Source organism: Rhopalosiphum padi, chromosome 1 (genome assembly GCF_020882245.1).
Source record: "Rhopalosiphum padi isolate XX-2018 chromosome 1, ASM2088224v1, whole genome shotgun sequence".
NCBI lineage: Eukaryota > Metazoa > Arthropoda > Insecta > Hemiptera > Aphididae > Rhopalosiphum > Rhopalosiphum padi.
In genome coordinates, this window is record NC_083597.1 from 47,760,962 (window position 1) to 47,786,738 (window position 25,777).

Consider the following 25,777-nt stretch of genomic DNA (forward strand, 5'->3'; position numbering starts at 1 on the left):
CCATGGTATTTAATAAAAAATTAATATATATAATATATATCTTTAAATTGTACTCAGATACCAACAACCACTATGAAGGTCTGAAGGTCAATTGTAAATCCTATTTTATTTTAACGTGCCAATAAAAATCAAAAACCTGCAACATATTATAAGTTTATATTCATGTAAACATGATAATCAATTATCATTATTTTGAATACCATTATAACTTATAATTATTAATTAACTAGTATGTAATACTTATCATATTATTATTTCATATATTTTATACATTTTGGGCCTTCAAATTAATTTGTCTCAGTGAACCTCGGAAATCTCTCTCTCAAAAAAAAAAACAAAATTAATATTCTGATCCCAATAACTTTTCCAAAAATATTAATTATTGTTAATAATTAAACTGAAATATAGTTATAATAATGCTTAAATAATTTTAAATCGTATGAATTAATTTTCAATCGGATATAATATAAATAATTTATTATTAAATTTATGGTACGTTTAAAATGTTTAAAATATTTAAATAAAAGTATTTTAATATCAAAAACCAAACTTTAGAGTTTTAAACAAACTTCTAAAGTTAAGTCCAGTTGAAAAATAAATTTGAATAAAAATATACAAAAATATATAAATAAGTAAAAATTGTTGTTCAAATTACATTATTTCAAAATAATTAAAAATTGTAATAATAATATTATTATTCATTAATTATATTATTCAACATTTTTATCTTTTTTCATAATTCAAATCTTAAAAAACAAATAATTATAAAATAAAACACATAGATAAATTTAACACACATTTTTACCACTTGTGATAAAATTACAATGTATAATAACTAAATAATTTCTATCATCGCATAAATACAAATCTTACACACATTTAGTTATGTAAAATAACTGGTAACAACTGAAACCAATTTGTTATTAAATTAACGACTTAACACACAATAAAACTTTTACAATAAATTAACTATCAATAAAACGCTTAAGTAATATTTATATTAAATTATACAAAAATAAGTAAAGTAGCATAATTAAATGTATATATTTGTATTAATAGTACAACTTAATAAATAGGAACTCTTTATATTAAACTGTACAAAGTTTCTACGTGATCTCGTTAATAATTTAAAAATATCGCTTAAAATCAATAATAAAAAATTTATTTGATAATATTTCTGCTATATTTTTGTGAATAAACTCAATAACCCATAGTTTGTATGTACTATAATTAATCTGGTTATAGTTAAAATAAGCTATATTATTTAAGCATAAAAGTTTTTAAAATATTCAAAAACAAAACAAAAAATAAAATTGACGTTTTGGTTTAGGTTACAGCCATCGGAAAGGGGAAGTTCCTGAGGTCAGTTATTAAGACTTACTTAGTGGGATTTACGCTACGGGAAGCCATGTTGCGACCGAGAACATATCGTAGGGTCGCGACGGTGAGCTTACTTGAGGATTTACGCTGGATGTTCAACAGTTAATAATTTACCCACAGATGCTCCGACCGGATAAATTGGTAAATGTGTCTCGATCGAAATACGTTTGTTCCTACCACAGTACCACAGATAAACAAACACGTAGAAACGCCATTTCCGTAAATAGTTTATGTTTCGAATCGAGTCACTTTAACCGTTCACCCGAAACAGGATAATAACTATTATAAACATAATCATATGCTTATTCGGTTTTACTTAAACTACGAATGTGCATCGTGCAAGATTTTTCTAATAATAGTGACTTTGGGTTAATCCGGTTACAGATAACATATATACCAACTTAAATCATAATATTTCGAAAATCAAGCAGTTTAATAACAATTAACACAGCTATATGTTAGTATATTATACAAAGTGATAATTCATTTACGGAGCATGGTCCTTCAGTTTTTAATTTTCAATAATGAATTTTAAAAGACCCATTTTTAATGTAAATTGAATTAGCAAAATTTTTTTAAATTTCAATTTATCTAAATCAAAATTTAAACAAGAAGTTTTTAAGTTTTAATAATAATAATATATGTACCAATGATAATAATTCTTAGTAATGGTTTTAAATAAACCATAAAATATATGTTATATTCATTGTCTAATATTTAGTAATTATTCTACTCAAACATTGTTTACAAATAATAAAATGTTAAGTTAATATACTTTTTAAAACATTTAAGCCCCCATATTTCTCAAGTCTATTACCATGTAATATTATACATAACACGAAGAGAAGAAATTTCAAATACCCAAACATATAGCGGAAATATTAAGCCCAGATACAGCAAATATTATCAAAGTCATCCAATTTCTATCGATTCTAAAACAAACAAAAATCGTATTCACCATTATTACTAACTATAAATATAATATTGATATCTAAATTATGTAATGCACTATTACGTCCAATGGAAACAAAAGCTGTGGATTGTTATTATAATAAAAAAATAAAATACAAATATTATCTTAAATGTACAAAGTCAATCACCGTTCAATTGAGATGAATCAACATTTTTGAAGTAAATAATTTGCTTAACAATTTTCAATAAAAAAATATATCATATTATCATTTGAATAGGATATGTATAGAATATTATACCACATAGCATACTATTATTTTTATGTACAATTTTTCTCATTGTTATCTAAGCTCAATTTAAATATTATATTAAATTTGACATTAATTTATAACGATAAAGAAAAACATAAAATATTAGGGAGGTTAAAAATATTGATGAGTGTAAATTTTGACTGTAGAATTTGAAATTTATATGAAAGGTTTCGATTCTATACCATTTGAGTGCATTTGCAATTATTCTTAATATTTATTTCGAATTAGAAAATTGAAATTGGTGTATTGACGCAATTGCCCTATATTTGAACAGCATAGAGTATTAATCTCCTACTTTGATAAACCGACTGATAATATCAAAGTACAAATAAAAAAATATTTAAATTTATAAACATTTTTTTTTAAATCTATATAGCAAATCTCAATAAGATAATATAATAATGATCATCTGACTATTCATTTAAATACTCAAATTCGGTTATTTGATCGTATAAGAATTAAATTTCTTAAACCATTAATGCTTTAATTTTAAAGATGTATTATTCTTATTTTATAAATTACTGCTTACTTTAAAATATATGAAAATGACTTCATTTTTTTTTTGCAAATATAAACGGTAAATTTTTATATGAAAAATTCATTATTAATATTTAATAAGAATTTAATGCAAACTAAAAATTCGAATGTTGTAATGTAAATGTACTTTATATTTTACCCAACAATGAAACAGTATTTTATATCATAGTTAATCAACAAATGAACGATGTGCTAAATCATTAAATTTAATAACTTTTTATTTTAAAATTGTACTTCATATCTATTATACACAAAAAATAAACGATGTGCTAAATCATTGAATTTAATAACATTTTTATTTAGGTACACCATACACTATTCTAACTTCAAGCAATTTCAATGTCACCTTCTTAGTATACATAAAAGCACGTTCATTGCTCTATAACAATAATTGTTTATGTATTATACTGACTGCGTGAATATAAACGTAACGTATAATAAAACATCATAATATATATTTTTAATTAAAATTTAATAACCCCATTAAGTTCTTAATTGACTAAGTATTTTTTTTTTTTTTTGGTAAAAAAAATAAAATTGAACAATGCAAACAGCTCACAATTTTAAAAATTAAAAATTAAACGATGCAAATTTTAAATTTTTAGTGGAATTCTGTATTAAATAATTTAAAAGTATACTATTATAACTGAATTGATACACCATTAAATGTGATAAAAGTGCATACAAGTGAGTAAACGAATAATCTAGGTAATTGTTATAGGTTCAATTTTTCGCAGTTTAAGCCAGTTAAGTTTAAACGTTCAACTATATTATTATAAACTTACTATAAACTTTCAAATATAGGTACAATGTACTATTCTCTTTGAGCTATATAAAGCACTCAATTCCATTTTGTCTCATTGCATTGAATATTAATCTACTGAATACAATGCAAATAAATCACGTACACTTTGATTTAAATTACGTTAGGTTATTGTAAATTGTATAAATAGAATCTAAATCTAAATTAAATAATACACAATACACAATTGAAATTATCATTTTTTTTTTACATATGATGATATTTAAAAAATTAAAATAAAAAAATATTTTTATTATACGACAATTATTTGTTAAAACAATACGTCTATATCGAACTTAATATCTTTATTTTTTTCACTTATATTGTTACTTGTTAATGTTTTACATTTTATTACTAAATTAAAATGTTTGCGATAGAACATTTTAATTAACTTAAAAAAACTCTACAAACTGAATCAATAAACCGTAAAAAAAAAATATAAAAAATACAATTACAAAATTTGTATTTATATGTAATTTTGGTAAAAATGTTTAAATTACGATATTTGTTAGTGAGAATAATAATTTATTATATACTTGAATATAATAATGATATAATATATTGAAATCTACAATTGTTTATTTTTATTTTAATTAATTTTAAAACTGATATCATTAATATAAATTCCTTTAATAAATCAAATATTTATGTAACCCGACATTAGTTGGTTTTTTTGTAAAACTAGTTTATTCTAATCTATCCAGTTAAGTCAATATATTCTATTCTATTATACTTGTATTATAATTATTGGTTCTATATAAAACATCAGCTTTCTTATTTCTTAAGAACACGAAAACAAATTATTTAGGTAACTTGTATAATAATTTAATGAATTATTATTAATTCTTAATATGGAATTATATTGCATATTTTTTGTTAACTTAGGTAAATTTAAACAGTTTATGTATTAAGAATAATTTATAATTATTAATTACCTAACAAAATAATTAAAATTATTAAAAACAATTTAACAAGAAAATAAAATCCCATTACACGCTTTTATTTTGTATACATATTACATATTATACAAACCTAGAATTATTATATTTTAATTTTAATTGCTAGTAAAATAATTAAAATAAAAATGAAAATTATAAAGCTAAAACTAACGTGTATACATTACATACATATTTTATGATTTATTAACAATTAGTTTAGCGACCATTTTATCTATATGATGTACTTTTTTGGTTGATTGTAAAGATAACGAACCATTTTAATGAATAAAAACCTATTCAGTGTACTCGTAAAATATCGTTTGCATTTAAATGACTAGCAACTAAATATTGTCATAAATTATTATTGATATTATTCAAAATGATGAAACCACTCTACTAAATTGAACACCTGATTTAATGAAACAACGACGAGCAACTAGGTTTAATTAACGATAAACACGACAATCGTGGCATTGATAGAAATCGTCAAATTGTGTTCAAATACTTAGTTTCTTTAGTCTTCTTGTAACACAGTTCGAGTGAAGAATAGTTCATTATAATACAATATTGTTATGAGTATTATTATTATTATCATTATTTATTCTTCATTTGTTTTTTATTACAACTTTCACTATAATACTGTAATTCTATGTTATTTGTTTATTATGTGTCTTATTGGATTATTTATATCATTTGTTATTTTCAAATGTAAAAAATTTAATTTAATTATTTTGAAATTTTCATCAGTAATATAAAAATTAAATATTTTACCTTATTCTACCTTAATTTACATAACATTTTTATACTTTTAAAAATTATACAGTAGGTATACTAATTGCTATTTTTTATTTTTTACTTCTGAAATAACATTTAAACGTAAGTAATATAAATAATACATGATATTATACTTGTAATCTTGTGGTTTTTAAAAATAATTAACTTAAAAAATGTATGATAGCTGATTACGTCATTTTTAATTCATCAATTAAATTGTACCGATATCTTTGATAAAAAAAAAAAACTGAGTATGATTATATATTTAAAATTGAGCTTGGTAAAATTCATGAAAATATAAAGTGGTTGAGTTAGTTTTTTTCCTTACGCACGAAAATGTGTGTACTGAGAAAATGTAAGAATTACGTTTTCCAAGTTACAACTTTACTTGTTTTTCAATCAATATTCAAGGCTAATTAAAACTTTTGGTACACTCCTTGGTCCTAAATAACTATTGCAGCGAATTAATAATAAAATAAAAACCGTATTTTGAGACCAATAAGTTTATTTTTCACATTACACATTTGAAAATATGTTAAAAATAAATTAAATACGGTCATACATTTATTTTTTTCAAAATTCTATCCCAGAACATAAGGTAATTCATCATAAATAATTTTCTATAATCAGTAATTGCTTTAATTATGTGGTTAGTCATTTTTGGTATTTTATTAGAGCTAGTTGGGAATTATCAATAAAATATTTATTTTAATGTGGTATAATATACAATGTTTTGCGTGTTCTGGTGGTTTAAAAAAAATATATCTTACATTTATTAACAACGTATTTATTTCAATATTTTAATGGAATTGTTAAAAAGAATCAACACGAAGAGGTACCTACCTCGATGTATATTCAATTATTATTGTTCAAATCAATAATAATTATATAGACAATATACACCACATCAGTATTGGTGAGTGGTTAATAATATTCCCATTTAATAATGACACATCCATTAGCATAATATTAATCTTTAACAAACCTTTCAAATATATTAAAACTGTAGTATATGAACACGGTTTTATTTGCATTTTTGTTTAAAACCTTTAGACCGCATCCTTGCCAATTCTTTTGTTTAAAAGCCTAGACGCCAGCCTCATCATCCATGGTTTTCTTTTTCAAGAATAAATTATTTGTTCCTATGTTGTAGTTTTTTACATATATAAGTATCATATATTATGTATATGTTTATGTGAGTACGAGTGAGTGTGCGCGCGCGCATATATGCGTAAAAAAAAATATCAGATATGCAGAAAAAAAATATTCAAAAAGAATTCTACGGAAAGATTTTCTTTTTTTTTTCTGTATTTCAGACTATTTTTTTTCATTCCAAAATACGTTTAGTTTTTAACCCCCGAAAACTCCGCGACTGGATTATCGTGGAGAAAGCATATTTTTATTAATATCACCCACAGGCAGATTTTCGAAAGCACGCCCAATGCTTGAAGTCCTACGGATCCTTATTTTAAACGTATTAAGTATGATTTACGCTAACGCAGTTTTTAGAACGTAGTAATTTATCTCAAAATAACCAACCAATATAAACTTAGTTTTTTCACAAGTTTTGTTTGATATATATATATCATTTATTTTTACATCATAAATCTTTAAAATGGATTATTACAATACATTATACAGTAAAAATATATAATATGGTTTGATCTAATAATTCTTAGGTAAGATTATAATACACAATAATTATTCTCAATACATTTTCGATACAATTTATTGTTAAACACAATATTAATAATACAATTAATCGTTGATAGTTTGAATACGTGCACATGATTGTATAGTTGATACAATACTCTTATACCTGCATAATAATATAGGTTCCGGTAATATTTAAATAAAATTACATACATATCTCTCTTAAATTGAAATGGATTCGTAGTTAGATATCTCAAGATAGTTTTTAATCTTAACTCCATCTGACATTTTAAAATAAATTGAAACATTCTGAAATTAGAAATGTAAATATTAATAGTGCGTGTGTTATTTTAACGAACAGTACGTGAAAAATTCGCCACAGGCAGGGTCAATAGTTTACAGAATCAAAAGAATGTTGATAGGTTTTCCTTCATCCTGCTATGGAAAATTACATCTAGTGAGTATGTGAGTAAAGAGAAGTTCTGGTACCCAGATAGGAGGGAGAGTTAGTGCATACTGATGAAAGTTTCTTGTTTTTACTTGTTGAAGAAATCTTTTACGGAATTTGAAAACTGCTGATGAGATCAGAGAGTGGTCGTGGACATAACACATAATGATCCAAAACTAATTAAATTTCTACCTAGATACAACTCATTAACAGTGATGCTCTCTGAATGTACAATTTCAGTGCCTCGAAAATAGAATGCACTACACGCTATATTCAATAATATCATTCCATTAAACCACAGTGTAACTTTGTTATTGATAACATTACTTTATGTGCTTATACCACACTGTTAAATATACTAATATAACTAACTCGAATAAACACACATGGCACATGATATATATGATTAGAATAAAATTAAATTTTATAGTTTAAAATAATATAATTTGGGATAAAAAATAACCATGTACATACCTACTACTTATAAATATTCAACGACAAACATTGTTCCATTAAAGTAATCCCTTACGTGTAGGTTTAATAAACTTATTCTAATGATCATATTATAATATAACTTAATTTAACACAATCGTCTCATATTACCATGATTTTATACCTAAAACTGAAAATGTTTCAATGTTTTACAATTAAATAATTTATTAACATTAACTAATACTTAAATGTGGTTGAAGAGTTGTAATTTATAACGATTTAAAGTATTTATTTGTATCCAGAATATTTCAAATAACATGTTATGATAAAAGGTACGTAATATAAATTATGCATAATAATATAAAATATGAATACGATAAATAATCACAGTCAACACTTAGTTATTTATTGTCTATACAAACATAACTACTGAAATAAATTATCAGTAAACATTTTAAATTCTTTAGCTATCGACATTTTTAAATATTGCTGAATTGCTAAACGTTTCCGTCTAGCAAAAGTCACTTTGTTTTTTAATCAATTTGAAGTAAATATTACATATATTTTATCATATTTCATTTCTATATGTTTTATGTATTCAATGTTTTAGTTCATACCAACAAAAATCGATTAAAAACTAATACATTCATCAGTTTACATCAAATCTAAAACTATAGACGTCCATATAAAACTCAGCGATAATGGTTGAAAAAGGTTAACGTGTATAGATTCATTATTGAATTTCATAAGCGTAGAACCTATCAAACATTTATACCGTATAATTTACGGCTATAAATATTCAACACTTTTAGCCAGTTATAAATGATAATACGTTATGTAACGACTTCAGGCCGGCTTATAAAACTCAACGACAACAGCAATCATATTGTAACAAGATTAATTTTTGTGTTCAGTATAAGGCACGAGCAATCAACATGAAGACACATAAAAAAAAAATAGTCCCCGGAGACCGTCACATTGAGCCGCCCAAATCCAATGGCCGGGGGGTGTTTTTGTTGTCGAGAACAATTCTCCTCTCGCCCGCCGAAACGTACAACTTTTCCCGATCGTCGTCTGGATAGCCTCCGATCCCGTCAAAATGTCCCCCGAGCATTTTTCCATCTCGTTTTCAGAAATCATTTCTCAAAAAAAAAAAAAAAAAAAGAGCACCACCACTACTGTCTACAGCCATTGACACAACCGCGGGGAAACACATGCTTTTGTTTTATGAGTAAACATTTGTCGAACTCATCCACAGACACGCTTTACTACCGTCTGTACCGCAGAGATGGTGGTGATGAGAGGCGAAAAGAATCATGTATTGAAAAGTAAAAGTCAACCAATGTCTATCAACTTTGTATCCTATTTTTTTTTTTTTTTATCTTGTTCTTTTTCCTCCCTTTTTTATTTTTATATATATAAGAAAACCGCTCAAGATCGAGGTTCTATACAACTCCCATGGGAATATAACGAGCACTTACATGATCCCATCCCCTCCCACCACTAACCATTCAGCCGAACTGTAGTTGCCGTCCGATTTCCCGTATCCGGCTTTACCATTTTCCTTTGCGGTTCGTTGGAAGCCGTGCACACCATTCATAAACGTCTCTACCGCTTATTACATAGATCCAAAGAGAACGTGAATCTGCTCATTGAACCACCACCCACGCCCTCAATCTCGTCTATTCTTCAAGCACTTTGCTAATTATGCACAACTCATTTCATCTTAATTTCCTGTGTACACACGAGCATTCGTCAGAATTCTCGCTCGTGAAACAGAACTGCACTCGTAGTTTGAGTGGCTGAAACGGCAAGCAAAACTCATCGCGTATATTATATACAAATAATTTTAACTCGGAAACATCTTCACATGGCATTTTCTTTTCCATTATAACCCTAAATAGTATACGAATAACTGCTGAAAATCTAACTAAAAACCATGAGGTTTTATATTTTAGTTTGAAAAATTGTAAATGTTCCAATATAATTATTATATCGTATTGTATTTTATTATTTATGATTTCCAAACATGCGTATAGTATTAAACTTAAAATGTATACATATAATTACTATAACTTATATTATACTATATTTAATTATTTTGTACTGATAACAATTATCATAATATCAAATAACTATGAAAAAGAAGCCATACGGAGAATTGAAACAATTATCATTGGCTTATAACACAATAATAAAATAAATGTTATGTAATATGGACGTATGTTGTAACTAATTTTGAAATAATTTTAGTTCATAAAAAAAAAAAATATTAAAAACACTTCAACTAGTATCAACTAAATATCATATCAATCATGAGATTAAATATATTTCATTAGTTATTTTATAAAAATATTAAATTATAATTTTAGTTTATAATAAGTGGATTATTCCTAAAAGGATCGAACTAATAACTTTAAATTATTAAATTACACTAGGCCGGTGCTTGTAAAGTCTTTTCATAATCATCTATTCATAATATTGCTATAATTAATTTACAATAAAAACCCAAATATCTAATAAAACCAAAATATTTACTTAATTGTCGTATGGGTAACTACTTTGAAAAATAACTTAAAAAAAAAATAGAATTAATAATTGTATTTTATATAATTATTGTGAAATCTACAATTATTTTGTAAGAGTTAAATATTCTTTGTAATTTGTATAGTATTATAAACATTTTAAAATTTAAAATTACAATGAATATATTCTATTAACTAAATAGTATATGTTCTTGAAAAAATAAGACATTTATTTTATGCTGCTGATTAAGTTATATTTATAGAAATATTCAGCAACTTATTCACGCAAGCATTATTTCTATAATTTAAAATGTGCTTAATTGGATTATTTCAAGGTGTTAATTTATAAAGGAAAATCAATATTTATAAATAATATTTATTTGAAGACTATATTATAATTTATAGTGTGTTTGTCAAGATAGTGTATACAGAAAAACTTCAATAGATAAATTTGAGTATTATTAGTAAAGTATATTATTAACACTATGTATAAAATGTTTCTACCTATGTTATTAAAAAATATATATATATGAATTTAGTGTTACGATAAATATCAAATCTAATTGAGACCATTATTAAACGTCTAAAATTGTTTTTCGAATTCATGACGTGTAAGACATAGCTTGTATAATATGTGTCCGGCATTTTCACTTTTTATACTATCCATTTTCTTACTTCCTATATAAAAAGGTGTCTGAAAAATGTCGTTTCCCGTCCCTATCCTATCATACGCAGTAGACCATTTCATCAGTTTCTTCGTTCCGTCTCGGACAATTATTATTCAACCCGCAAAAGACGCGATGCCGCGTCATCGTCAACGAAAACTGTTTTTTTTTCATCTATGTACCCATTTCCACATTTAAAAATGTTTTTGCGTTTATTGAAATCCGGTGTTGGATGGTGTTAAGGAGAAATACACTACGAGGACGTGGTTGTTGTCACAGTTTTCGCTGCTATACTGACACCACCGCGCCGTCGTTGAAGACACGGCGGCGACGATCTTACTTGGAATGTGCGCGTACACCCCTCTGAAAGAAATAATAGAAAAAAACAAACACAAAGAGTAATCGACGGAATCGAATTTAAATACAAAACGTGTAACGGCCCATTATTTCGGTAATCGTTTATTTATACACGACAACGTCTGATCCGAAGGGGTGGGTATGGGCTGACGACGACGACGACGACGACTTGTCTTTGCCACTGTTGCTGCGATTGGAATTCGAAAAACGATAAAAATAACGCTTTCCGGGAAGCTCTTACATATACACGCGCAAATAGTATATACTTTATACATACACATACACATACTATATAATATGTAGATATTATTATATATCCATGTACATAGATATATATTTGTATCTATATATCTATATATATGTATATGTATAAATGTATGTATTATATTATACAGTATATACATAATATATTATGCGCCGTATACATTTTAGTGTCCGAATAATGATAATAATAAAAAATTATACCATTTTTTTTGCACGATACTTTCTAACAACAATTTAATATTATTACAATATATTTTATACATTTTAAAGTCAACATGATTAAGTATAAACATTAATTTCCTATTTACCCTACTCGTCGTTACACTATAATTTGAAAATGTATCTCAAATAAAACTCCTATTTCATATTTCTTATTTCTTATAATATGATGATCTTCGTTTTATTTCATAGTTTCTATTTTTTAATGTTTTTATTAAAAATTAAATTTGTATACAATTTTAGTTATTCTTTATAACTTATTACCTACAGTATTATCTCAAACAATAAATAGTGATAAACTATAAAAACCTAATTAACCTGATGCCCTGATACCATTTTGCAAATATGATAATATTGATAATTGTAAAGATAAAATGATTTCTATTAAAAATAAATTATTCTTGTTAATCTACAATTACAAAATTATACGATTTTTAACTTTACAAAAATATATTTATAATTAATCCGTGTGTTTTGAAGTACATAAAAGTCTGATTTATGAACATTACCTCGAAAATTTTCCCTCCAAATACTTTCCTATCCTCTATTGTAAGATATTTTATCGTTTAAGATACTTTATAATGCGTCGTTAGATCCACTTGGTATGAGGTTCTCCACCCTATGACATTTCCACAGAATATCGTAGAAAGGTATGCTCATTTACATACATAAATCAGAAATATATGTTGCACTAGGGAACAAGTCGACATGGATTTGAAAAATATGACTTGTCATCGTAAATATAATAATAAATACACAAGTATGGAAATTATTTTGAAAATTATGTTCTTAAATTGATTTAAGACCATATTATTAATTACCAAACTTACATTCAGAGGTTTGATTAAATGAAATAATTACGCTTTAAACAGAATTTGTAAGCTTTGTATTTTTGTACACTGTGTTTTATCGTAACGGGCTTTAAGAAAATAATTCGAAATTAATCATGCGATACCCATAACTTTAATATATGAATTAAATTAATAGAATTCAAAGATAAAATAAATTTATCAAAATATTTAATTATCAATAAATTAATAATATTAATAATAAAGTATTGAAAAGATTTAAAACATTATAATTTATAATACAATTTAATAAAACTTAAATCAGATATTGAGTTTCTAAAAATATAAAACTAATAAATTAATTTATTACATGTTTACTATATATATATATTAGTTAATTTTAATATGACATATATATTTATTATCAATATTTTAGTTATCATGTAAAATAATTTGTATTTAATATTTTATAGTTTATTAGTAAAATAGAAAATTTTAAATATTTATTGAAATCTAAAAAAGATTGGCTAGTGAGAATTACTTTGCTGTACAGTAGGTTTCGGGTAGTTTACTGCAATAGATGTGTTAAATTTAAATTCAATGATAAATATTGTACTTATACAAAAAACTATTCTGGATGAAAAGTTTAAAGTAAATAATTGTGTTTGTTTTCTTTGGTTCTAGAAAGAACTACTTATGAGAAATATTTAAATAAAAATTAAATATTTTACACACGATTGTTATTAACAAATATTTGTAGTTTCTTAATTTTAATTTTTGCGAATTATATCAAAATATGAACTTCAAAGCTCAAATTCATAAAAAAAAAGTTGTACCTGTGTGTTTTTAATATTTTTATACATACATAAGAACAATTTATACGGAAAAATTCTCAAGAATTTGAAGAAACAAATCATTTTTTATCATAAAAAAAATCAAAATTTCCCATGCCTATAAAAAGATCAAGAAGTATTAAATATTTAGATAATTTTTCAGAAAATAAAAATTTAAATAATCGGTGAAAATAAATTCCAAGTATTTACGTTTACAATAAAAAACAAAATGAATTAAAAATTAAAATACTGACTTTACGTAAAGATTCCCGTTTGTCCTGATTATTTTGAAAAGCACTGAGAATTTTTTAATTTTGATCCCCTAAAATACCAACTAAATTCAATTATCTACTAGAAACTACCCCAAAGCTGATAATTTAAAATTGTACTGTACCAAAAGATGCTAACAAACAGAAAACAACGCACATATCATTGTAAAATTATTACATACATATATCCACTCAGAACCTAAAATTGATTATTTTAATTATTTTTCCATTGACATTCAAAGGATTAAAATTGGTAGTTTGTAATAACGTCGGTAATGAGAACAGGCTTTATATCACCTTATAAAACATTTAAAACAATTTTGAAATTGTAAAAATAAATTGAAGTTCAATAAGCAAGTTGAACAAAAATTAATTACACGGTGTAATGACAAATAGTGTTTTATTTTTTTTTTTTATTTTTTTTTTTGGCGCGAGACAAGTAAAAATTAGCGCGTAGGGCTCGCTTATAAATTAAATCAGACGTTTTCAATTAAATTCACGAAAGTTTGTTTTCGAAACATGTGTTTTTATGTGCAAAGGCCCCGTGGACATTGGTTTTCGAAAAGGGATCGCTCCGCTACAACGGTCGGCGAAAAGAGGAGGACGAGGACGAGGATGAGGAAACGTAGAGACCGCAGGACCATCGGTCGACGGCAGTGGGGGTGGTCCGGCTCCCATAAATCAGAATACTCGTTTTCCTACCCTTTAATTTGCCCAATGTGTATATGTATACCCTATCGCAATTAATTAATGTGGTTATCGGTGGCTGAGTGCGAGCGTACGGCGACCGAACAGCGCCGCAGTTTTTCGCGGAATACGTCTACTCGCGAGGTATTTGTTATTCCAAACATTTTTATCATTATTATTATTTTTCTACTCGTCCGTCCATTCGAGAAATAAACCTTGCAAATCATTTCACATATACACTCATGCACAAATTTCGATCAAAGCTAAATACTAAAGGCCCACTTGGTATATTGCAGCACGATAACCTTTATATTATTATGCACGTAACATGTGTATATAGATTACTACATATTATATAGATATTATATACACGGTAAACCACATGCTTTACTCCGTCTCTTCTATTGTTGAATTTGATGAGATGTGGTCGCTTCTGCACCACGTGAGTGCGGGAGTTATGTGCTTGTATTCTCGAGAAAAAAAATTATTCCAGTCGTTTCTGTACTAAGATAACTGCAGTTTGCGCCTTTTATTATAGGTACCGACACAATTTTATTGTTTCACATATTTTCTCGGGTAATCGTATGTGCCCATCGTCGACGTGTAAATATCGTCCGGTGCTATTAATCACATATTGTGTACCTTTAAACATTTAAATAAACCAGAATCGACCTTTAAGTGCAAAAAATAACATTGAATGCGTCAATTTTAATTTATTTACAAAATTAGTATAACCCACAATATTATTAAATTATCATTATTATATGAATAGACCGTATAACAATAATAAATGGTGGCACCATACTTGAGTCAAAATGACAAAATGTTTATTTGCCCATCACAAATATGATATAATTGTTGTTTTCTAGTACGCTATAAACAACAATTAATATATCAATGGAATTTCTATACGCTGACAACTTTATTGATTGCGTTTTTAAATATATTTTCAAAACTTTTATTTTAATAAATTGTAAATTAACTTGTACAAACTATATTATCATAAGTACAGTATAATAAAAATAATAAAATACTAAATTAATATAGTGCATACCCACTTACGATATGTACATATATGACATATTATTTATACGAAAACAAATTTAATTTCTAAAAATGTGTAAATTAGATTGGAATTTTAACTGTTTTTAGGATTATTATGTTATTGAACTCTTTTTTACCAGCTACCACGTTAAAATTAATAACGAAATATTGTAAAACTCTAGAATTGTTCAACATGTATCACGTACCAAACCAAAACGAACTTATTTACTGGCCCATGTCGAATACGACAAACAATAAGAAAATAGGAGAAAAATAATTTAATATCTCGTGACTTTTGAGGGGGAACAAGATTGTAAAAACACTTAGGGACAATAATACCAGCTATTTTTTTTTTCAATTTGCTGTGGAGACACTTTACGTGATTTAATAATATACCACGAGATGCCTGTTGTCGATAATAACCATATTATATTGTTGTATGTTTCAGTGAACGGTTTCGAGCCAGATTTTTTGTTCCCACTGGAAAACGTGACTATTGCCCAGGGCCGAGACGCGATATTCACGTGTGTGGTCAACAATATCGGTGGTAACAGGGTGAGTGCTCCTGAAGGCGGCTTCACTTCAGCCAGGGTCGGTATCAGTAACTATTCATCATAAAAAAAAAAATGAAATTATTCTTCGCACCACGGCTTCGTCTATCACCAGCGCTGCACAATTTCTCACCTTTTACACTAAATCTACACTATGCTCTACATAGACTTGCACCACGTTAGCTCTATGCACGCAGAGCACTGAAAAGCGATAATTCTTCTCGTAAAAAATAAATAATTTTTTTTATTGGCAAACTTTCATTTATTCTGATCGATTGTATAAATAATAATACGTAGTAGGGCCATTTGAAAATAACTCAAATGTATAAAACCACTTAGAACGTATTTTCTTGAAACTAAAGTTTTTGTTAGGTCGAGATCTTAAATTTCTGTTGAATGCCAATTGTATCATTAGTTTTTTTTTATTATCGTAATGCCAGGTATCATAAACAAATATTAAAAAATACCAATTAATCGATAGTGATCTAATATAGTCCTAAGATAGTCCTTTAAATAATATTATTTAGTGGCCCATAATCGGTCTATTACATTTAAGCAAACCATTAAATTAATTATTTAAGTTTACGATTTTGCATAAACATTTACTACCTTAATGCATTAATTCATATTCGAAAAGTTTTATAATATAATGTTGTATTTAACAATTCAATTAATATATTTTTTACATAAAAACTATGTTATAGCCCTCGTAATTAAAACAAACCCACTTAAAATATTAAAAGCTTTTTATAATATGTGTATTTTATTATAATGTATCAAAATAATTTGATATTTTAGTTAATTATCTTGGTATAAAATATTAAACTCATTCTATTATTTTAAATTATCTATAGGTAGTTATATATATATATATATATATATATATATATATGCTTAATTTCCTATTATAAATAAGTATATACACAACATAGAGCATTAATATAATAAAACAGCGATCAGTTGAATAATGTTTAAAATTCATAAACTAAATATTTAAAATATTATTTTAATTCGTTATTTTGTATAAAATTATGTCGAGAAATGCTAAGTTATAAGCTAGTTTAAAACTACCGACGAACTTAAAAAAAAAACCTAGGGTGATGATTTAATAGCTAACTAAGTATGTCCACGTATAAAACAATTGAGGATACATAATAGTAATAATTAGGTAACCAAATAATTTTGAGCTTCACAGATAATATTATATTAATTTCGTTTATTAATATTAGTACACAATTATCCCATTATTACAATATTATTCTATTTATACACACATCAAAAATATTTATGAATTATAGTTTCGGTCAATGTAATTTCCAAAAAAAAATATTACGTAAGTATATTTTATTATATAAATTCTACAAAATATATTGCAGTTCATCCCGTCGCGCAACCATTACAACATTATGTGGGTACTTCTGTTAATTTTTAACAGTCAATCGAAATGATGGCTTCAACAGTAACTCAGATACCTAATGCATTTCTATACGCGACAGTGCCATATGTTAACCCAACTTGGAACTTGTCATCGCCGATGTTAACCATATATTTTTACATTATAAAGTTACACTCTATATTATACACGAATGACTGACTGCACATTTGCAATTAAAGATTGTTAAATGTAACTCAAATAGTACAATCCCTGGATTCATTATATTTTCTGCGGTAAATTTAGTTGGATGATTTTTTTTTTTTGCATTACATACATAAATCAAAACTATTGATTTCTGATAATGCCCTTGAATATTTCGTACACATGTTCAATTTAAATTTTTTTAAATAATTTCAAACTTTTATTGTAAATAGTGGAATTCCAGATTATTTTTCATCGACTATTTATTGGTTGTTTTATTGAAAATTTTGATTGCTTTTCATCTGAAAATTATAATTACAATCTATGCATTTTTCAAACCATCGTGATTATATATTTCAATTTTAATTGAATTAGTTGATTTTATTAGGAAAAGATAGCTTTAATAAATTTACATTCGAGTTAAGGACGAAACGCTCCATCCAATACAGATGTCACTGCCAGATTTTAATTATTCGTTACGTTTAAGAATTTTTAGTGGTGATTTCAATGCAATTTTTATCTATTATGTACATATTGTACATATTAAAAAATAAATATTTCACACGTATGAATATTTTTCCGGGCTTAAATTAAAAACTTTGATTTAAACGTGCAAAATTTAAAAATGAAATCGAAAATAATAAAGTGTTATTGATACTTACTAAATTATTAAATATCATATAAATATATTACTCGTAATAGTCGTTAGTTCATTAGTTGTCATATTCATGTAATTCAACCACAAAAATCAAAGTTTTATCTAAAATATTATTATAATTAAGACTGGGGTTTTGTCATATTTCTTTTTTTTTAAGTACAAATTATAAAAACGTAGCACAATAATTAAAAAATATGTTACATGTTATACTTCTTATTCTACTGTGATTAAGCAATACAAATATTACGATGAAAAAATATTATTACTAATAAAATTTGTGTTATACTATAATACCGAATTTATACTGAAATTGTTAGTACTGTATTTGTCCAATAATATAAAAACCTAATTCAATTTTAATGTCAGTACAACCTTTTTCTAGTTTTTTTTATTTACTTTTTATTATTTTTAAGTTGTTTGGATTATTTTCTTTATCAATTTAAGTAGTAAATAGAATATAAATAAAACAGTATAAAAAAAAATAATATCATCACACACACACTTTTGAAAGCCTCTTAACGAAACATGATACATCAATAACATTTAAGCTATTTACAAAAGATAACATTTTTAGATAATTTTTATTTATTTTCACCATCCAACTAAGTATAATTTTTACAATACATCCTTTTTTTTAATAAATATTATAATTGGATTCAAGAAAGATATTTTAGTTAAAGCAATAGTTTAACTTAACAAGTAGAACAAAAGTGGTAAAATATTTTTTAATTTCTTATCAAATATTAATGTATAGAAATTATTGTTGAAATAAAGTAATGATTAAAGAAATCTATTATAATGTGAATAATGTGATATTGTCAAGTAACAAAATTATAATAATATTAGCAATAATGTGTTAATTTCGTATAAAGAATGTAAAAGTCGTAATTTACAAGGCTATACATGTGGCCGGAGCATTGGTTTTAGTAATCTTCCTCCCCATGGAATGTACTCAGAGTTTCGTAATTATTTTACGCCTTGAGACGCAATGACAGTAGCCAAAAAACCTCTTTCGCAGAGTATTAACCATCTTTCATTATAAACTTCCCGAACACACTGATCCGCTTATCGACCCATGCATCACCGGTTACCAACGATCGCCATGATCGGATTTGAAACGAAAACTTCCCAACTCTGAAATTGGAACAACTCATGGACGAATAACTGCAGAGGACGTATTTCTACACTTCTTCTCTGCCTCATATTCCTTCACCTTACTTCCCTTTTAATAAACCAAATTCCACTACCTCTGTTAGTTTGCCCTGCACCCTTGTGAAAATAATCTCTTCAGCGCACAAATAAACCGCTTTGTACTCGATTGTGTTACCATCGATGATATATTATTATACAATATGAACCAGTCTTTTGTTAATAAATGCATCGCAAATCTAACGCATAACACGTGTAAAAATGCCCGACTAATCTATTTAATTTTAACGGGCTATATTAAATATTAATAATTATAATGTGGATTAATCTAAGTATAGCAATTAGTTCACTGCAAATTCTATAGTGATATTTTTTTGTTTTCATCGATCCAGTGTTATACTAGAATAATATTTCACAAATCTAATTTTAAAGGTTATATAGGTACTAAATTAAAATTTAAAATGTTTATTTGCAAACATCAATATTTTAAATGCAATATAAGTATAATGTAATTCACAATACAAATTAAAAATACTTTCCTATTTTACTATTAAAAAAAAACATTATATGAAATATAGATTTACGTAGATTATACAATAAATTAACTAACATGAAATTTTTGTTTATAAGTAGTCGGCAATACTCTTGATAACCACTGAATATATTTTGATTCGTTTTGTGCCGCTATTTTATTGGAATCTCGAAAAAAAGTTTTCAGGCTTGTTTTTATCCTAGGAATTGATCCATAATTCACGCAATATAAATGTCCTTAATTTACGAAAATTGAATTTTTTTTAATTTTTATATTTTCTTCTAGTTACGCTAACAAAATCTCGTTACAGTTAATAGTTAATATTATTCAAGCATTATTACCAGATTCAAAAAAAAATAAACAAATATGCATAAAATACACCACTTGTCTTATTTCTATTTGAGTGTACCTCAATTGACGACCAATTTGGTATCGATGTACTTCGCTTTGCAAAAAAAACCCAAACAAAATAGATAATTCACCTGTGGCAGATTGGATACAACGCTTAGTGTATTTCGGCTTAAGTGTAATAACTTCATGAGCAAATCGGTTTATTTCTAAAATACCTATTTGTTCGTGAAAACAATTAACAACAATAATAAAGAATATTTTTAAGAGACAACCTGTTAACACGATATGAAAAAAAATAGGCAAGTGGGTATTCTCTGCTATATATTATGTGTCGAGTGAATTACTACGACTATGAATGTGTTATACTTGAATTCAATAATATAATATCATTGTAGGTATACGAAAAACGATTCTGAGCGAAGGCAGTCCGTTAGCATATATCACAAACTAAATTTCGTGGTATGGTATAGTGTATGCAGTGTGTTACTACTAAAGGGACCATTTATTCCCTAGAAGACTTTTTTAATTTTTTTTCTTTAAGAACTCAATTTAAATAAATTTAAAATGTTTTTAAAAATTTTTAGGAAATAAAGATTTAAGAAGTTATAGGTGAACTTAAAATGCTTATAATTATAAACATTTTACTTGAACTTAAATGAACAAAATATATTTATTTATAAAAATGACTTATTATTGCTTGGTTTTTGTTTTATTACCTCGCTAACTAAATCTGAAAACGCCTATGTTTATTACTATTATTAAATTCTATAGAACTTTTTTTATTATTATATTATTATATAAACTATAAGTCTATAAGACTATAACATAACAAATTTCAAAACAATAAGGATACGGCAATTAGATATGTCACTGATGGTATATTTTTTCATTCACGACAAAAATTGTTTTATTTATTAAGATTTTATATTATTTATAATATTTAAATGATATAAAAACTATTGGTTTCTAGAAGTTTATTCAGTGTTTGGCATTTAAATGAATTGAGTAGTTTATTTTGTTTTAAGTTGATAAAAAAAATAAACAAAAAGCTGTTTATATGTATATAAACAGCCAAATTATATTATACTACACAGTAGAATGGTAGTCTGGGAAAAAACAATATCATTGTCAAAGGTAGCCAAATGGAGATACACAAAAACATTTTAACCGTAAATATTTGCCGACAAGTAAAGAATTTTCAATTGCACCGAATTCTTGACATTTTCAATGTTTTTGCAAGATTGTTTTTAACACGAGTCAGTAGTTTGAGTTTTGGAGTTGACTGCACTCAAAACATTGAACTAAAACACAGCTTATAATAAAAATGTGTAATTAAATATTGAAAAATTATCAAATAAGAACACTTAATCGTATTGCATAATATTTTAAATACGTCATATAATATTGTCATCACAATTTGCTCTCTGCATAGACAAATAAAATAATTTTCATTTTTTAATAATTTGACTTATGTTAAAAGTTTGTTTATTTTTCTCAAAATGTATTAATTATTAACTCCTAGCTAGTATGGAAAAATAAATATTTTATTTATTAATTATAAATATATTAAAAAATAATAATAACAGTAAAACTTAGAATACTCAAACTGAGATTTACACTTATTAAAAATAATAATATACTATAAAAAATGGCACAATATATATTTTATAGATATTCAATAGTTGCATTAGAAATTATATTTGGATATTGCAATATTGATTTTAAATAAAAATTTAATTCATATTATTTTTTTATACAATAATTTTTTTAATGAAATAATAAATAGGTATACATAAAAAAAATAATACAATATAAAATAATTAATAATAAATATAATACTCATAATATAGTCTAAAGTATTTCACATCATTAATTATTAGACTAGTATACATTATAATAAATTATGTATTACTGCAAAATAAAAAGAGGTAGTGAGATTAACAAAAAATTCTGACACATTAAATATATCATAAGAAAATATAACTAATAAAGTAAACTTAAGTAATTATAAACCATAGGGCATTGGTATAAATTTAATTTTTTTTTATATCAAATGGATCCAATTCCAATAAAATAAATAGTATCGTTTTTAAGAAATTATTTCATGTTCATAAATTTACTGCCAAGCTAAATATAACTGCTAATAACAAGAAACAGTTAAATTATCTTTTAGGGATCTAAAGAATAAGGTTTATTATCTGTCAACTTTAGCTAGAAGCAACAACTCAATTATGTTATAATAGCCCATAAATTAAAATGTGATAATATCATTGTTTGACCTTTCACTCTTTGACTTTTTATTATTAGCTTAATGAATAAAGTTAAGTATGCTCAGACCCTTTATATTAAACTATATAGTTTGTAACTCCCAAATTACTTGTTATGGCAACTAACAAGCTAAGATATTTTGATAAACTGTAATATTCAAATAATCTTATAAATATTTTAGTGTTTATAAAGAACTATATACGTATATACATAAAATACGAAGTTTTTAGTTAGCATAGAAAACTCGGCTAAGCTATAATAATATCATTGAAGAAATAAAAAATCTGAGACGACGCTTCGTAATAGTGAACCCTGTGGAACAGACGAAAGGACTTATATAAATGTAACGTGTGTGACGATATTTATATTTTAAATGACCACGTGTGCGTTTTAACTAATCCGTAACTTATATAATTAGTATACCTAAAAAAACAGAAAATGCCAACTACATATTATACATTACATACACAACACTACGGTGTGAGCCAATCGAATAAAAATTACGAGTCACGCGACATAATCGAAATAAACGGCATTTCGTCTAGTAGTTTTCCGTTGACCGAAACCAGCGTACAGGGTAGGTAGATCAGTAAGTACTAAGTAGGTTAGCAGTAGGTTGACTTTCGGTATATAGACCAGTTGTTGAAGGTTTAACTCATAGAAAGTGCGTAGTATTGGTAGGGAGGAGTGCGGCGCAGAACGTGCTGCAGGCCTAAGTGCGGTATAAGGAGTGCGCGCGTAGTCAGCGGCCGTAGCAGTAAGGCAATACGCGAGCAAAGGTTTGACAAATCCCAATACTTATATAAAATATGTATAGTTTGTTGAAAGGTCGCATTGTGCGGTGCGACGAGTCTCATTATAATTCTAAAGCCCGCCAAACTGTTGAAGGGGTGAGAACAAGGAGCCCTTTTTCCCGGCGAGGGTGTGAGACAAGGGTGAGTGATGTTTCCCGCACGCACGCCACCACCACCGCCACCACTGCGGTATCGTCGCCAACGCCATCGCCGCTTTCACCCGCCCCCCTCCCTCGCCCTCGAGCATTATTATTCATCGGCGCGCGACTACTCCGGTGGTGGTCACCGAAACATATTCTCTAGTCGAGAGGATCTCGTCAGGATCTGCAGCATACGATATAAATATATTATTATTATTATTGTTATCGTTGTTTGACCGGAACTCGCATTCGGCCCCGTCTGAGCGATGACAACCGTTTTACGTGCGTCGTTTTGTCAACCTCCATCAGCGATCGTGGACCAGCGGGTCCAGACACCCGAGACATCACCCCGCATAACACCAAGCATGACATATATAATTAAATGATGTTGTGGAATGTACACGGCGTATATGACTGCAGCGATCATAGGCCGTAGCTTTTTCCTTTTTTTTTCTTACGCCGACCGTGTTTTTTATAATATATTATTTTGATCGAAATTTCAATTATTTTCCTCATCCACGGGGTCTCTAAAAAAAACAATTCAAATTATCACACAAATTTCAACATAACATTTAAATTTTTCGTCACTTTTGCAGTGTAACGAAATTACCTAAAATGTAACAAAATAACCGTTGTACAGAGTTCATGTTGTTATATAATATTAAGTAAATGAATATAGATAATTCAATTTAAACAACCAAAAAAGTTATGAATAATTATGAAATTATTGACGATTACAAAGTATGAAAAAAATTATTAGGTACTTATGTATATTTTCGTGCTCAAATTAAACTTCATATTGTTGTTCTTTCGTAATGATCCCTCTCCTTAAATTATACTGATACTTACACCAAACTAAAACTACTATTAGCAGTTCGATATAAAAACTACCATTGTGTTTTCCCATAAGGCTGAAATAGGAAAACAGAAAATACGGTTATATTTATCAGTGTATGTAAAACATTACACAGTACATTTTTATAAAATCATTGTTATTAATTATTTAACTTAAAATTAATTAAAAACACATATTCAATATCAAATTAATTCCGTATAATATGTGTTTATTTACTAACTCTTATATTGAATATCATCTAACATAGTCCATAAGGTAAAATGAAAAACGATTTCCATTCGTGCCGTGACTTCTAATATGGTGGTAAGTTGCCAAAACTTCTACTACGAACGAAACGTGATCGACCCAGTTATATACTTTTTCTCATCATAGTAAAAAATAAAGAAATGAGGGAGGAGGAAAAGTTCCCCAATATTCTACTCGGTCGACAGCGAACACGAAAACACGTCTATTGATGTTTCGATAACATAAACAGATAAATGTAACAAAGAATTACAAGGAGACGATGGTGGCTTTTCCCTTACCTATGTCCAGTGAAATCCTCATTCCTAGTACATTTCTCAATTTCCTTTTTTCATCAACGCCCTACCCAAAGAATAAACGCGGGTCGAATTCCGTAAACTTCAAGCCTTAAAAAAGTTTAAGTCGATCACAAGAAAAATAAATTGTGTAAACGAAAAAACATCAACTCGTCCACTTCAATTTAAACGGGCACTTTTCCAATGTTTTTTTATTAAATGATAAGTAAGTAAACATAAAGAAATTATAAAGAAATAGTTACCTTACTCATCAAGACACCTCGATTGCCTACTTTAGAACGCCGTCGTAAACAAAACGCTCAGTTATGACTACAGAACGTAAGCATTAATGTCACACAACGCGCACAATGCCTTAAGAGACCAAAAAGTAATTTTAAGAAACCAGCAAACACAATATCCTAAGAGTATAATAAACGTCAGCTCCAATTTTCCAATTATCTTAAATAAACCTTCTCTATACAGTAAAAAGTGTTGTAGAACAGGAAAAATGATCTCATTTAACTATTTAAGTTTGGTATAGGTCAT

The 25,777-nt window shown here is 26.6% G+C and overlaps 1 protein-coding gene across 4 annotated transcripts in view; it reads left to right on the forward strand.

Annotated features, from left to right (window-relative positions):
• LOC132931695 (lachesin-like) overlaps positions 1-25,777 on the forward strand; it is a 183,588-nt gene that overhangs the window by 139,119 nt on the left and 18,692 nt on the right. For 3 of the 4 annotated variants that reach the window (XM_060997633.1, XM_060997635.1, XM_060997634.1), the window contains one exon: positions 16,287-16,429. In XM_060997633.1, the coding sequence (XP_060853616.1) occupies positions 16,287-16,429 (143 nt within the window). The remainder of the gene's footprint in view (positions 1-16,286; positions 16,430-25,777) is intronic. The other variant, XM_060997636.1, reaches the window with a different exon arrangement.